This window comes from Echiichthys vipera (assembly GCF_963691815.1).
Source record: "Echiichthys vipera genome assembly, chromosome: X".
Taxonomy (NCBI): Eukaryota; Metazoa; Chordata; class Actinopteri; order Perciformes; family Trachinidae; genus Echiichthys; species Echiichthys vipera.
The window spans coordinates 31,404,588-31,421,201 of NC_139825.1; the positions used below are offsets into that span (position 1 = coordinate 31,404,588).

Genomic DNA, 16,614 nt, shown 5'->3' on the forward strand with positions numbered 1-16,614 from the left:
AGAGGAGGAACAGCTGAAACTACAATTTTTAACAATAATAGCTTATTTTAAATACAGAAATCAAAACAACCCCTTCTCTTTCTTCATGTTCAGTTGTTTCCACTGCGGCATGCTGGCAAACTCGTCTTTGGTGATCCCAAATATGTCATTGAAGTCAGAGTCAGACAGGTATTTCTGAAAAGCAGTTCCCACATTTTAGTTAGTGAGCAAACATGACTCACAATGCATCACTGACACTATAGAGCATCATGGTTCAGCCTTACAGCAAAGTGCACAAACTACAACAAATCAGGGATTCATTGATAATTATTGAGTAGCTCATGAATAATATTAACCGAATCAGCAACATAATATAATGATGGTAACATAAAGACTTGAGAGGAAATTAATTGTTAAGCTTTATTTTATGGGTTTCCTAAGAAGTTTCTTAGAAATAAAGTTAGTTTGTACTAATTAAAAGGAAAATAAAGACACCAGGTAAAAATGTGAAATCTGTCAACAGACAGCTTACAATTCCTGGTCTCTGGATTCTGGATTCTGGACCATAGAGTGATGTAGCCTCTCCGAAGAGGTCAATTCTCTCAACTTGATCCAATCATACCCACCTATGTGAGTCGCCATCTAGTCAGACCAAGGGCCCTGATGTGACAGTGGGGGGAGTGAGATACGTCCATCTGGCTGACTTATACCTGTCGTATACGGAGTTAGCCACATTAGCTCAACCCGCCCGGGAGTTAGGCTAACACCATTCGCTGCTAGATAAACGGGAGTGGGAGTCAATGTTGAGATTTTTTCTGGGACTGGGAGGGAAAGGGAGTTGTTTAGATCTTTTAGAGGGTAGAGAGTGACACGGCACTCCGTGTCTCTAGTGGAGATTACACCGGCTATGGTAGTAAAGTGCAGGCAGCATTTATGATCCATGATTTAAACTGATATTCAATAGAGTACCATGCTCATAGACTGTAAAACACCGGCCCTCATAGACCCAATCCCCCCGGTGCTCAGATTAGCATCTAGTGCTATCAATAGTAGGCTAACTTATATTGCAAGTCATGGTGCAAGTGCTGCTATTAATTAGCATAACAGAGCTAACACGGTGTGTTCGTAAACCATCTGTTTGTAAAGTTGATTGAAGAGCAAACCATCTTGTCACTTATGGAAACACCACCACACGAATAACCACAGTCGAGGTCGAGATGACAGAGTTAGCATGCTTACCCTGACAACTAGCCTCCGAAGAGAAGTGAGGGCCAGAGGATAACTGTCCCTCAAGAGGCCGTGCCCCTAATTATTCATAAACTTTAAACTCCAATAAAATAAAGACTTTTACTTTTATTCAATCAAGAAGAGAACGTCAGGCTTTCCAGACAGGCCTGAAAGCCATTGATGATGCCCGAAGTGAAATCAAAGAGCTAATCAAAGTAGCTTGATCCCAGAGAGTGGATAGGGGTCGAGCCACCGGTCCAACCACGCTATATCTTCACCCAAACCCTCAACCAGCCAGCACTGCAGTCTCCCAGAGCTACTCAGTTCCGACTGCAGCACTAAGGGAAGAGGATGAATGGCCTGACTCTCTGCCGTGGCCTGAACCTGTACAGCATCATTTGTAACCTTAAGTTCGAGCCTGCTAGTAGCCAACCCAACTACACCCTTAAAGATGATGCTTATCTGCCGCCTATGATGCTGCAACCTCAGCACCCGTACACGGCTTCTGACACTGGAATCCCTTTCTATCGCCAAGGGAACCCCCCTCAGCCACCTTTTTATCCTGCATCAGTCATGCAGGTTTACTGCGCTCAGCGCCCGCATCAGCCTATCCTCCCTGGTCATCTGCTAGGGCGTCGCCACCACAGCTGCCAGCTAACCCTATACATCCACCCATAGCTTAACAAGTGTATAGGGGCCCCCAACTGACCATTCCCAAGTTTCTAAGCCCTGACCCCAGTGAGTATGCGAGGCTTCGCATAGCTCTCGATAGTTCTCAATAGCCTACTCCCAGCCCACGCTACAGAGGTCCTCAAATATCAGGTACTTGTGGACCACCTGAAGCTAGAGGAAGCCAGACTCATTGCTGACGCCTATTTAAACTCGCCAACCCCTTATACACATACCATGGCAGAACTCCATGATCAGTATGGTCAACCGCATCAACTCATCCTAAGGAAGATAGCAGGCGTCCTGGAAGCCTCTGAACCATGCAACGGACCTTGGACACCTTTGCAATCCTTGATGACGGATCAGAGAGGACCATGCTGTTGCCAGGAGCCATCAAGTCTCTCGGCATGAAGGGTCTTCCTGAAGATCTTCCACTACGCACAGTCCGTCAAGATATCCAGGTGTCTTTCCGTATTTCCCCTGCTGCCGACCCCCAGACCAGCTATAACATTGATGGTGCCCACACAGCTAGCTGTCTCAGTTTGGCTCAACATACCTACCCGGTTGATCATCTTCAGGCAAAGTTTAGACAGCTACACGGCCATACCTGCCCTAAAGGAGGTCAAACCTTCAGTCCTCATCAGTCCCGATCAGTCCTATCTTATAACACCAGTTGAGCCAGTCAAGCTTGGGCCCCCAGGAGGCTCCGCTGCAGTCCGCACCCAGCTTGGTTGGACTCTCCAAGGTCCCATCAAGGGCATTGGGTGGCCAGCCCACTCGGTGCTGTGTCTGTTCACCTCATCCCCTCTACTGATGGATTGTACCATCATGTCCAAAGGCTTTGGCAAGCAGATACTGTCCCCTCCCGACATGATGAAGAGGTAGCACTGCTTGAAGCCAGGACAGTCCTTAAAGAGGTGGATGGGATCTTCAGGTATGCTACACCACTGCTGGGGCATCAAGACATGCCCCTGCTACACGCGCCCAAAGAGTCAGTCATTCCTATGCTGCGTAGTACAGAGAGGCGTCTCCGAAAGAGCCCCAAGCAAGCAGACGATTACCAGAACGAGATCCAGAAGCTTAATATCAGGTGCTGTGCAGGAAGTGACTCAGAAGACCTCCCCTAACGAATGCTGGTACATTACCCACTACCTCGTTAGCCACAAAGGGAAGAATCACCTTGTGTTCAACTGCTCCAATCAGTACCTCGGGCAGTCTCTGAACCAGTGCCTTCTACCTGGCCCTACCCTTGGTGCCTCCATGCTGGGAGTCTTGGTTAGGTTCCGTGAACACGCCATAGCAGTAAGTGGAGACATCAAGGGGATGTTCCATCAGGTACACCGGCTCCCTAATGATCGTTCCCTGTTATGGTTTCTGTGGTGTGACCTGAAGGTGGATGAGGCTCGAAGAACGTTCGAGTGGCATGTCCTGCCCTTCAGTACAATGTGTAGCCCATGTTGTGTTGCGTACGCCCTGCAACGTCACTTTGTGGATCACAGTGAGCCAGACGACAACCTAAGATTCTCAGTGGAGAAATGCTTCTATGTTGATAACAGTCTGCAGAGTGCGCGCACGATGCCTGAAGATGATCAGCTCCAAGACCTCCTTTCGTCAGCTGGCTTTGAGCTGCGCCAGTGAGCGTGCAAAGATCCAAGTTGATGTTTCTCCCGTGAGTGATACTCTGGGTATTGAGTTCTTGACTGAAAGTGAGTGTTTGCTGCTTTGTTAATCCTTTATTGTGAGTTTAATAATGCTCCTGTACGTGCCAGTTTGATGTTTAATATTTGCTAGCGCGGCATGAAGCTAAGTTAACGTAGCTCTTTCTCAGCTGCTGTGTAGTTGACTGATGGCTCTTCATGTGAGAGAGGAATGTCCGTCACATGTTTATGTTGACATTAGGTAGTGCATTATATGACCTGCGAGTGGAGCCGTCACGCTTGTTTCTGCCTAATATAAACTGTGTAGCATACAGCCATGTTGTTATCTGAGTAAAGACTGTATGTAATTTAGGTTACCATTTTCCACTAGATAGATAACTGAAGTATGCATTCATGCTGAGATGCATTGTTTGAGTTGATTGTGTACTATACTGTATAGTGAATTGTTTGTAATTTGTATACAGTCTTTCAATATTATTGTAATATTTATTTATGACTTATGGTGATTATTTTGTTCTTGACTGATGACAATACCGAGTATTGGAGCATAGGAATAAATACGACTGGAACAGTCTAAAAAGAAATTACATCTCCTTCTCTTCATCCCTGTGTCCTGATCGACATGCCATTCTCGTTTACTGTTAACCCTATACAAGTTAGTACTACTTCGTTACCTCCAAAACATGGTATAAAAATATTCACCCCCCTCAGTGTTGTCATGAAGATATGACCTAAACATACAGACTAGAATGTTTTTTTGTACCATGCCTTAAATAGGTGTATTTATGCTGTGAAAATCGGCCTGTTTAACATGGGGGTCAATAAGAAACTGCTCTTTTATGAAACCTGCCCCTACTCGACACTTGGAGAACTGCAGTTTTTGGCACTTCCTTATTGGATCAACCAGGAAGTCGCTATGGTGGGGGCTTGCTCTGGACACATATGGAGATATAATAAAGGAATAATCACTAATCTTTGCTTGGGCTTAAGGTGAAGGTTCGTTTTTTCCTTTCCCTTAAATATAGAGCCATAAAATAAAGTGTTACCAAGTTCCTAATTGCCACTCTGTTTTTTGTCCCTAAAGCAATTTCAGTCAAAAGCAACTGTACTTGGTTAGTCCAGTTGCTTTTGACTGAAATCGCTTTGGGGATAACGATGACCTGGACAAATGAAAATATTCACAGACTCTGTTTTTTGATTATTTGTTAATATATATTTCAAAGTGTAAAAGTTCCAAATACAGCTATAATTTTGTATCATCGATCCTCTGATGAGACAATGTACTCATTCGCATAAGGTGTGTGTTTCACTATTTAAAAATCACACACACCTACACACACACACAAACACACACAGACATAACTACCTCTTTCTGGGTTGGGTCAACACCTTCTGGTAGTTCGCTGGCGAGCTTGTTGACCAAGTTGTCAGGTGGAAAAGACTGAAAGCTTTTCTCACTTTCAACACAGTTCTGCTCCTATAGAAAGTGATATTAACGTTAATATTTTAATCTTTGTATATTCATTAATGTCACTTCCTGTAGTGGCATTGACTCAGATGGTGGTAGACTGTCATAACTATTTTATGTGTTCAGTGTTGGCTAGCCAAAAATATATATGTTAAAAATTCTTCCTTATAATTGTAATGTCCATAGTACCGCTTACAAAAGAATGCTAACCTGGAACTACTTAAGGTAAAACTGGACTGAAACTGCAACACTAAATATATCCCTCTGTATATCTGTGTGAAATCTAATAACAACCTCTTTTCCTTAAGCACAAACACAGAAAAATGTAAAGTGCATGAAGATTTGGTAACAGACAACTATTATAAATATAAATAATAATAATAATAATAATAAGAAGAAGAAATATCTTTATAAATAAAGACATTACATACAACTGTAACAATTACAAGTGCTTCCTCCCCCAGCTCCTTCTTCAACTCCTCATAGCTCTTTCCTCCCTAAAAGAAAGACAAGTTAGTCAGTGCGTTTGGTTTCTTTTAACCTCTCAATGAAATGAATCCATCCATTTCAGGTCAAACACACTCACACTCCATTTGGAAGGGTCCCAGGCCGTGAACCACCCAGTGAAGGTGGGCGGCTCAAATCCCTGCTTGATCAAGACGATGGGGGTGTCTGGGTCTCTGGCACCCGGGTGTGTGCGCAGGTACTCTTGGCTGGTCAACACTGCTTCTTTGCGCTCTACCTCATTGGCCTCTTTACCGATCCAGAGAAACACCTAAGACCAACAAAAAGGCATTATTTACACCTACAGGTTGTTTGCTTTGGTCTGAATCAGTTGATGACTTTGTAAACTGAGGCTACGTTTACACATGGCCAGCTCTTTTCATGAACTGACATTTCGGCGTTTCCGTTTTCAAAAATAACATCACAACAAAAAACAAATATTGCTATTAGTGGGTGGGACAAAAAAAACTTGCTCTTCTCCTTCCAGGGGACCAGTGTTATTTAGATGCATCAAAGAAGAAAGGAAAAAAAACATTTAGAAAGGTCACGGTCACTGGTCGAGCATGAAGGGAGAAGTGAGCTGAAGTATGGCGACAATGAGAGAAGAAGAGGAAAACACTATGGCTAGCTTGGTAGCATTGCCTTTTCTATATTTATACGCTCCGAAGGGCAAAAACGCGGGGAAATGTCTCTGTTTTTAAAAATGAAATAACCGTTTACGTGTCAACGGGGCCTCAGTGTGTTTTCCCTCTTGGTTCGTATCATGTGGCAACATTGTTTGTATTTATTTGTTCCTTTCATGAAAATTCCTATTCATTACTTTGTACACACAATGATACATTCAATGCACAGTAACAATATATTTAAACATTTATATGAATGGAAGGGAGCAGATAAGAAGAATACAATTCTTATATTCAATCTGCTTATTGGTCAGATGCGGCTGGGGTGGGATAAAGAAGCTAGTTGTTCAAGCTAGTTGTCTCTCGTGTCTCCTTTGTCAAACCAGCTAATTCACATCGTCCCAAACAAACTGCACCAAGGGGGCACATTTAAGATTTCCCAAAATAAAATGGCACAAAAAAAAGCTGCACAAAAATGTAGGTATGTTGGGAATGTGGTCACATTCAGCTTTGAAATGTACAGTGCTAATGTACTATTTACACTAAATAGAGTGGTCAGTTTTCTTTGTTACAAACAGTACCTTTGTTTCTGTTCAAGCAAATTTAAAGCAAACTTTTGATGGAAAATGTGTCATAGCGCAAGCAGAGAGGAGGACCCTAATGCAGAACAACAAGGCTTCACACTGGAAAACTGACAATGAACCAACAGGGAAAAAAGGGACCATAGACTAATCACAGACAAACACAACTGGAGAGAGCAATCGACAATTACACAATCAACAATCAAGGGCAGGGCAGACAATCACAGACAGGAAGAGAAACAAGACAGGGCACAAGAGGAAAGCACTACAAAACAAAACAGGAAACACACCAGAAACATGACAAGATAAACTCAGAACAAGACAGACAAAACTAGGATCCTGACAAAAAGTATTTAGAATTTTTCCATTTCAATTCAGCTTTTCTTATGCGACACTTCAAAATGTGCATAAAAACACATAAATGGAGACACAGCTAGTGTCACCTCATACCTGGTCCCATGTGTCCAGCAGCATGACATCATCCTCATTGAGGTCGTCCTGCGTGAACTGAGTCACCTCAGTCACAATGAAACGGCCCGTTTTATTGGAGCATTCGAACAGCCGCGGCTGATGGTCTGAAACCGTCTGCTGTAATCTGTAATCAACACGTGATGTGCATCAGCACCTTCTCTGCAACACTCACAAAGCCCATTTGCAAATATTAGTATTGTATTGGTGTTATCCTCACACCTCTTGTCACTAGCATAGGGAGCTTTTCCTCCAAGCAACTCCCAGAATTCAACGGGCTCCTGACCCTCTGCCACAATATCCTCAAAGCCTTGCTGTGAGTTCTTGCCAATCACCGAGCTCACCTCTTTTGCCATGGCTCTCTCGTCTCCACTAGATCCCTGAAAACAAAAAAGTCAGTTACAGTCAGTTACTCTGATAAAGTACATTATATGGCCAAAAGTATGAGGATAAACATTACACTCCATATGCATCTAATTCAAAACCATGCTTAACGTGCTGCGATAACAGTCTTTGTTATTCCTGGAAGACTTTCCAACAGATTTTTGAAGATCACATGAAAAAATGCAAAAGTATGAAAAGTTTCATACTGTATAGTATTGTCACCCTGCTTCTGCAGTTCAGTGAATTATCAGTTTATCTTATTTTAACACCACCTCTCTTACCTTTCCACACCACAGATGGATTCCTGACTGGCTCTTCAGTAAAAACACATCACTGGAGTTCAGAGAGGTGGCCAGCGCAGGAATCTCAATGGCCTTTGTGTTGTATGGGTCAGAACCGTGGACCTGGAACAACCTTATCGGTGGCTCTGGGTCGGAGGACCCTTTTCTAGATGTGCCCCCCTAACAGATACAAGATATTATTCAGTACTGTAATAAAAATGATATGCACCGGTATGTTTCCAAATAAATTATTATCAATGCAGTTGTACCTCAAAGATGACCATTTTGCCCTTGAACATCGCCATAAAGTGTCTTGGTTCTTTGCCCATCTTTACTCTCACTTGAACAGGCTCGTCACCGTACTTCTGATCCAAGTCCACAGCCTGAAATGCTGACGCTGCCACTTCATCCTGTGTCGCGTGACGCCCCTGAAATCATCATAAAATACAGTTACAGTAAAAGACTTTCTGTCAGGAAGCTCTTTAAGAAACATAATATTTCAGTCCATGATCGTAAATTATCATTACACTGTGTGTTAAAGCAAATCCTCACCTGCCACATATAGAGCAGGTAACATTTCCTGTTGTTAACCAAGTAAGTGTAGAGGATCAGGTAGCAGTCTCCTCCATAGAAGTATCCATACCATTGAGGATCCACAGGGACAAGCTCCAGATTCTCAATTCTCCACATCTGGACACATCAAGGAACCAAATCAACACTGAATCACAGAATCACAGTTGCATTTATTGTCTGCGGGTAAGTTAGTGCCCCCATGAGGCTGTAATGCTTATTACACGTGCTATACAAAAATGTTGCTCTCAATGTAGACCTACTGCTGAAGAGAGTATTCTGACAGTATTTTTGGACCTGTTGATATAATAGATGACAGACTGACCCTCTTCGAAGTAAAGTAGTAAAGTAAAGATTAAATTATCGCAGATACCTCCACTTGTCCTGAACCATCGTCCACCATTCGCTCCTGTGCAGCGACCTCCGGCATCACGTGCATCAGAGAGGCATCAAACTTTTCCTGCGTGATATGGGCTGAAGTACAATATGGTCACAAAACAAAACCAATTGAGTTTTTATTTAATAGAAGCAATAGACTGTGCTTGTTGTGTTTTGTGAATTTAAGATCAGACACACATACCCACTTTCCCTTTCGTATGCACTTTGCCAAGACCTTGAGTCTGGTCCTTCACAGTCCACCTCTGGAACAGCTGCTTGAAGAGAGCTGACTCCGCCCCGTCATTCACCGTCTCCACATTTGTAGTGTTCGGGTAGTTTTTTGCTTTGATGAACTCCTGTAACAGCCAATCAGACAAAAACATAGGAAATACACCCAGGTAGAATGTATTGCAGGGCTGTCGCATTAGACCACGTAGATGCACCTCATACACAGACAGCTGAGTGTAAATAAGGCAGGATACAAGGATACATGTGAAGATGTAGAGTCACTCACCAAAGCTCGGGCCATAGCAGCCTGTCTCTCAGCTTTGTTTGCTTTCTTCCCCTTCCATACAAACATCTTCGTCCCACCCTGATCCAAGAAGTAGCAGTCCTAAACAGATCATTTCATTAAATAAACATGACTAAATAATTTCTCACATCAGTAAATAATTTATTTGTTCAGAGTTCAAAGCCTTTAATTGCACAGAATTTGGTGAAATGTCACACTAGATGGATAACCAAGTTTGATAGTGACCATGATATACGGTCTGCATCCTTTATTTGGTCAATATTGCACAAACTCACTTCATGACTGAGAAGATCTTGAACCAATGGTCTGGATGCGACCTCTGTGACCTTCATCTGACCATCAGCATCTGTCACACTGAAATAAAGGCACATACAAATAAGAAGAAGCAAGCAACACTCATACTAAGCATGAACTACATGAAACCCTTGATGTCACGTCCAGGGAGCAGCTCACTGGTAAAGTGTGAGTTTCGCCTTCTGTTCCTGGTCAGCAGTTTCATCTGGACGTCCGTCCTTCAGCTCGGAGCTTCGTTCTCCAAGAGCATCATTCAGGATCTTCATGTTCTGAGGAGAGTTGGTCTCTGCATCACCCTCGATCACTCGGATCTCTGCCCGACCTCCTCTCTCTCTGTCTCGGATGTCTTTGGCCAATAACATGCCCTGAGAAGCAGAAGTGCAACACAAACAAGCTACACAATCCATATACCTCTGAATAGATATTAAAGAAATGTAAAGTAAGATGTCATCATTGCAGTGACAATGTCATTCTGATCAGTACACCCTAAGGAACTTATTAGACATACCCTATATGTGAGATTTTTGCTCATTCAGTAAAATTGTTTTCATAAGCACACAAGCATCTAGTCATAGAATCAGACATTGAAGGTGAGATTAACCGAGCTTTGGGTTTTACCAAGCCCCCACCACAGTAACTTCCTGTTTGATCCAATTAGGAAGTGCCAGAAATGTCAGTTCTCCGAGTGTCCACTAGGGGCAGGTTTCATAAAAGAGCAATTTCTCATTGACCCTCATGTTTAACAGGCCGTTTCCACAGCATAATTACACCTGTTTAAGGCCTGGGACAAAGAAACACTCTAGTCTGTATGTTTGGGTCATATCTCCATGACAACACTGAGGGGGCTGAATTTTTTCGGACCAGGCTAGTTTTTATTTTATTGGAGGTTAAAGTTTATGAATAATTAGGGGCGCCGCCCCTTGAGTGATGGCTAGCCGCTGGGTCCCACTTCTCCTCAGAGGTATACGTCAGCCAGATGGACGTATCTCCCTCGTCCCAACGTCACATCAATGCCCTTTTTTGGTAAGAGGAAATGAGGCGGGGTCGAAGCCTGACAAGATGGCAGATCCCAGAGGCGAATATGATGGCATCAAGTTGAGAGAACAGACCTCGACGGAGAGGCTACGTCCATTTTTTATACATATGGATAATACACATGAAATTCAGTTCAAATTCAGTTCAAGTGCAACACAAACCCACCAGAGACCCCATTTATACTAGTTTTAAAAGGTTGTTTTTTTTCAATAAATGTATAAGTTATATTTAAGTTGACCAAATACTATTTTTTTCTATTTTTCATTTTAGACGTTCAATGTTGGTTTGCTAGAATATTATGATAGGACGTGTAACCTAACTCATTAAAAGGTCCCATATGATGCTCATACTTCAGGTTGATGTTTGTATTTTTGGTTTATTCTTGAACATGTTTACCTGCTTTAATATTCATAAAACACATTATTTTACTCATACTGTCTGTCTGAATATACCTGTATTCACTCTCTGTCTGAAACATCCTGTTTTAGCGCCTGTCTCTTTAAGACCCCCTCCTGAAAAAGCCCAGACTGCTCTGATTAGTCAGTGTGATCATCTGCGCTCTCTTTGTTTCTGCACCATCATTGCAGCCGCTGAATGAATGTAAAGGTGCGTACAGACTGGACGGGACAGACAAGTATAGTTGTTACATCACAGATGTACAGGCTTGTTTAAAGACACAGTTTCTGAATACAGGCTGTGATCATTTCTCTGTGGACTGTGTGTTTTGATACTTTAACAGTATTTATATAACACTTCAACCTGCTATAACCTGCTTTTATTTCCCTATATAGCACCTTTAGGTGTGGGTTAAATGCACCTAACACCTAAAGTATGAATACCAATGACCTTAAAGTTTCAGTTATCACTGCACCCCTGTGACACAGATTCTGAACTGTGTACAGTGGCATAATGAGTCATTCAGAAAGTCAGGAAGTAGGAAATGAGCTTTGACTGCACACTCCCATACCTTCCCACAAAGGTTTAATAATGATATTTAGATCTGGGGAGTGTGACATGGAAAGCAGTGTCTGCTTCTCTTACATATTTATATCATACATCCAGATAAAATGCTGCAAAAAGAACACTAGACCTGAAAGAGCAGATAAAGGTGTCACTTTTCATCATAAAACACCTTTACATCAGAATTGGAATTAGAAAAAGATGTAAAGTTATTGTGTTATTACTGTATACTGGGAAATACGGTTGGAAATGTATTTACTGGTTAGCTGATTTAATGTCTACCACATATCCTCTATTATTGAAAAAGAAGTTGAAAAGAGTGAATATATATAGTGTTTTTTTAACTGAAGTAGGTTTATGTGTTTCCAGATGAATTCTGCACCCAACAACACACACGGTCACAACAATCTTACTTTAAGCTTCTCCTGTTTGTTACACTTGGGTCCGTTCCACTGAACGATGGTCTTGCCAATGTCCAACAAAAACACATCCCCAAGATTGAAGCTCTTCCAGCTCATCTCCACCTGAAACAAATTACAGCATGAAGCATTATTTCTACACGACATCCCATAATGTTATATAACCACTGTGAAGCATGGCCCACCTCGGTTGCAATCACTCTTTTCTTCCCTTTGACATGAAGCAGCCTCTTAACGTCATAGGTGTTGGTCTCAGTGTGCCTCATGCCTGATGCAACACCACCTTTCTTATAGCTAAACGAGACAGATGATGATTTCTTAATGCATTTCTTATTATACAATTATTTATTTTACAGTCTATTAATGATGGCCTCCTTCACGGTCATTTCACTCACATTACTCCTGATTTGAAGTAGCCCCTAAAGGCATCAGACTCGTGGTTTTGAACCTCGCGGTGCTGGACCGGAGTGGAGCCCAAAAACTCATCGAGCTGTATGGTGTAAACAGCAGCTGCACCCTGTTCATCCTGTGTAGATTGCAAGCCGATCCAGTAATGGATATCATAACAGAGAGAGCTGCTCACCTTCTGAGTCTGTGGAGAGTGGAGAAACAGTGTTGGTTGGTGTGTAGACAAAGATGCTGTCTGACATACGAAAAGAATAAAGCCTTTAGTCCATGCTTCATTATGTTAAGTCTTTAAATACTGTGGTGGGCTTTACTCAACAAACAAGCAGCCATGGCACCCAAAACCACTATTAGTCACCTTCTCAGACTTACAGACAGAAGTATGTAGCAGTCACCCTCGTGGAAGTTTCCATAAGATTTCTCAGGGATCTGTACCAGCTCCATTTTCTGTTGCACAGAGAGAGGGGAAAATCTGCAGTTCAGGTCTAATATCCAGTATTCTTCAATTTCTTCCCCCCTTCCCACACCATCACTGCTGTTTTAGTCATTTACTCCGGGAGACTTTTCTTTTCTTTTATCATGAAACATAAGAGCTGATTTTGGATAACTTTAGTCCAGATACACCATTGCAGCAACTAGCGTAAAATCAAATTACCTCAATCCTCCAGATGATGATCCCAGGCTTGTGAGTCACTGCTCTAAATGTGTACTCCATGTTGCTCAGATGCACTCAGTTTCAGTGGCACTTGAACACTTTTGATGCCTTTTTTTTCTGGAAGAGAAGATCATTATAAAATCATCTTTTTTTTGTTTGGTACATTAACACCTACAGCACCACAAATGTTGACATTATTTTAAAGCTTTTCCTCTTTAGTCCCTTTTCTCTTGATGAAGTGCACACAAAAGGACGAAGAACAGAAAAATCCTGCAGCGAGCCAACATCATCAGATCTCAAAATGTATATATTGTCAAAAAGATACCTGATATTCTTGCTTGAAGACTTCCCTGCAAGCTTGTATGATGTGCCAACAGCTGATCTTCTACCTGATAACAAAAGGCCCTCATTCCTCTTCCCCTCACAGCCCCAAAAACATTTGCCTGTGTTTGCATGTTTCAGGACCTTTCGTGGTGTTCTGCCCAATCACTGAGGAAGAAACAAAATCCTGTAGGCAAATGTGCAGAAAAAAGGCATTGACTCATATCCAAATGAACGAACACACAGAGAAACACTGATCACTGCCTTCAAGTCTATCTATAAATAATAACTTCAACACATGCATTATTGTTTTTAGTGATAAATATAACAATGATTATTTGTTATATGTCCACGCAACATGCTATGAATATGATAATGAAGATGTGAACTTTTACGCATTCATAACACGTACAAACTGACGGGTTTGTTGGGGGACATATGTGAGACAGAGCAACAGTGAGACAAACAAGAAGGGTCCGGACACTGCTGCCGAATATTCTGCAGAGTGCTCACATTAGGAAATGCTGATCAAATAAATACCGAATTACATCTGTTTTGTTTTTACAGAGACGTTTACACATCAGAGTAAAGGTTTTGAGGCATATTAATGTTGCTAATAGCATAACACCTCAAAATCTAAGTTACATTGTGGGTAACGTAGGCCAGGTTTTGAAAAGGAAGAGGAATATGCTGAATAGCGAGGTTGTTATCTCTGCTTCACCTGCATCCATTCTGCCCATCATTAATCTGATAATATTCAAGAAACACAATGCTAAATTTTCAGAATATTCTTTCAAAAATAAAATGGAGGTTGAACATCAGCACTGAAGCTCCTGTTTAGTCAGCTCCATGGGCTACATTATTAGCGTGGATGATACCACAACATTTGGTTCTGATCTGATACTGGAGAGGGACAGACCATAGAGGGATCATGTATCATGATTTATGAGGTGAATGCATCGGCTGCTTCTGACTAAAATTTGGATAACCATTGAGAGATCAAACATTAGGAATATATTTTTATTATTCTCTGTAAATGACGTAATACCAGTTACTCACACTGCATGTTTGTAAAAACACAACACAGACTTTATTGATGAATAACAAATGTTGTTCTGTTATCATTTAACTCTAGGTCACTACCCAGGAACATTTGCATACACAGCACATGAACACCTACACACACTCGCACATACTGGTTTGTTACATACTGACACCTGTAACCCCATCATTTAATGCTAATCATATCCTTTTTTCACTTACAGTGGGTACAGAAAGTAGTCAGACCCCCTTACATTTCTCACTTTTGTTAACTTGAGGCCATTTGCTAAAATCATTTAAGTTGATTTGTTTCCTCATTACTGAACACACAGCCCCCCATTTGACAGAAAAACACAGAATGGTTGGATTTTTTTGCAAATTTATGAAAGAACAAAAACTAAAATATCACATCGCCATAAATATTCTGACCCTTCGCGGTGACACTTGTCTATTTAACTCAGGTGCTGTCCATTTCTTCTGATCACCCTTGAGATGGTTATACACCTTTATTGGAGTCCAGCTGTGTATAATTAAATTAATTGGACTTATTTAGGAAAGGCACACACTTGTCTATATAAAACCTTACAGCTCACAGTGCATGTCAGAGCAAATGAGAATCATGAGGTTGAAGGAACGGCCCAAAGAGCTCAGAGACACAATTGTGGCAAGCCACAGATCAGGCCAAGCTCACAAGATAATTTCTGCTGCACTTCAGGTTCCTCAGAGCACAGTGGCCTCCATAATCCTTAAATGGAAGAAGTTTAGGACGACCAGAAGTCTTCCTAGAGCTAGCCGTCCGGCCAAACTGAGCAGTCAGGGGAGAAGAGCCTTGGTGAGAGAGGTAAAGAAGAACCCAAAGATCACTGTGGATGAGCTCCAGAGATGCAGTGAGGTTGGGAGAAAGGTCTAGAAAGTCAACCATCACTGCAGACGTGCCCCAATCGGGGCTTCATGGCAGTGGCACGATAGAAGCATCTTGGTCTCATCACACCAGAGAAAGAATCTTAAAATGATTTAGCAAATGGCTGAAAATGAACAAAAAGTTAAAACTTTAAGGGGGTCTAAATATTTTCATCTATCCCGGATGTTATAGTAGCCCGTATGCCTGCGTACTCACTCAAAATAGAATGAAAACCAAATGAATAATAAAAGACACATATTCAAATAAGCACATGTTTACACAAACAAACATTAAGCAATGATGGTACAAAGTGGGATAAAGGAGAGTGATAAACGTGCCTCAAAATACCATGAAACTAGAATGAGCATAATGTAAATAATGACCAATACAATAGAGTTAGTTAGTTTAGTTGTCGCAGCATTAAACAGCACCATCATTAGTGGTATAATGTGTGTGTATGAAGTCGAGATGCACAATAGAGTACTGTTTGTTAGGTGGAGAGAAAAAAACTTGGATTGTTTGAAAATTGTCACATGAGCTCAATGGAAGTGAGGGCGTCCATATTTGTTGATTTATTGCACGCACACACATCTTCCTGGGCTTTCTGTGATCTCAAATAATTATACACGGTTAGCAAACCTTAAATACTAATTTCATCATGTATTCTTCTGCAAATTCAAATCTACACATGAAATTCACTTTATTTGTCATGAGGAGTACTTACTTACTAATTGCTCAACAACACTTTGAGTATGGGTCAAACACAACTATCCCAGGCATGGATTTTGATAGAAAACTAGAATACTTTATACTAATACTATGATCTTTGAATATATTGAAAGTTTTTGCATTCCTTGATTAATTTGTTTACCTTTTACCTTTTTCTGCTCCGGTTTGTAGGAGGCTGGAGCCCATCCAAGCATGAGGCAGGACACACAGGACTGAATACAGTATACAGTTTTGATTTGCAAAATTGCTTTACCACTTCAGATGCATGCGATTTGCTTAAAATCATACAGGGAGCATGAATGAAAGACTGAGTGCACTAGTTACAGCAAACCTATATAAACACTTCTTGTCTGTTCTCCTCAAACGTGTCTGGATATTAGCATGTCATGTAGTTGAATCACAAACCTATCAAACGTAACAGGACAGGAAGAGTATTATGCTATTGATAACGGCACAAACACAGTTTGGCCCACTAGAAAAACACAGTAAAGCAAGTTGTGTTGAAAAAGAGGTGTGCAGTGATGTCATTACT

General features: G+C 41.6%; 1 protein-coding gene across 1 annotated transcript; it reads right to left on the reverse strand.

The window, feature by feature from the left end:
- Positions 1-60: 60 nt before the first annotated feature.
- On the reverse strand, positions 61-13,150 carry avil (advillin; the record flags this gene model as incomplete). The annotated part of the gene is made up of 19 exons (XM_083938371.1): positions 61-174; positions 4,900-5,010; positions 5,433-5,498; positions 5,588-5,776; positions 7,160-7,304; positions 7,400-7,557; positions 7,843-8,022; positions 8,112-8,270; positions 8,395-8,532; positions 8,786-8,886; positions 8,993-9,146; positions 9,305-9,403; positions 9,598-9,676; positions 9,776-9,981; positions 12,025-12,135; positions 12,216-12,324; positions 12,426-12,622; positions 12,808-12,882; positions 13,091-13,150. The coding sequence occupies 19 exons, from the start codon at positions 13,148-13,150 to the stop codon at positions 61-63; spliced, it is 2,451 nt and encodes an 816-aa protein (XP_083794497.1).
- Between the last annotated feature and the right edge of the window lie 3,464 nt (positions 13,151-16,614).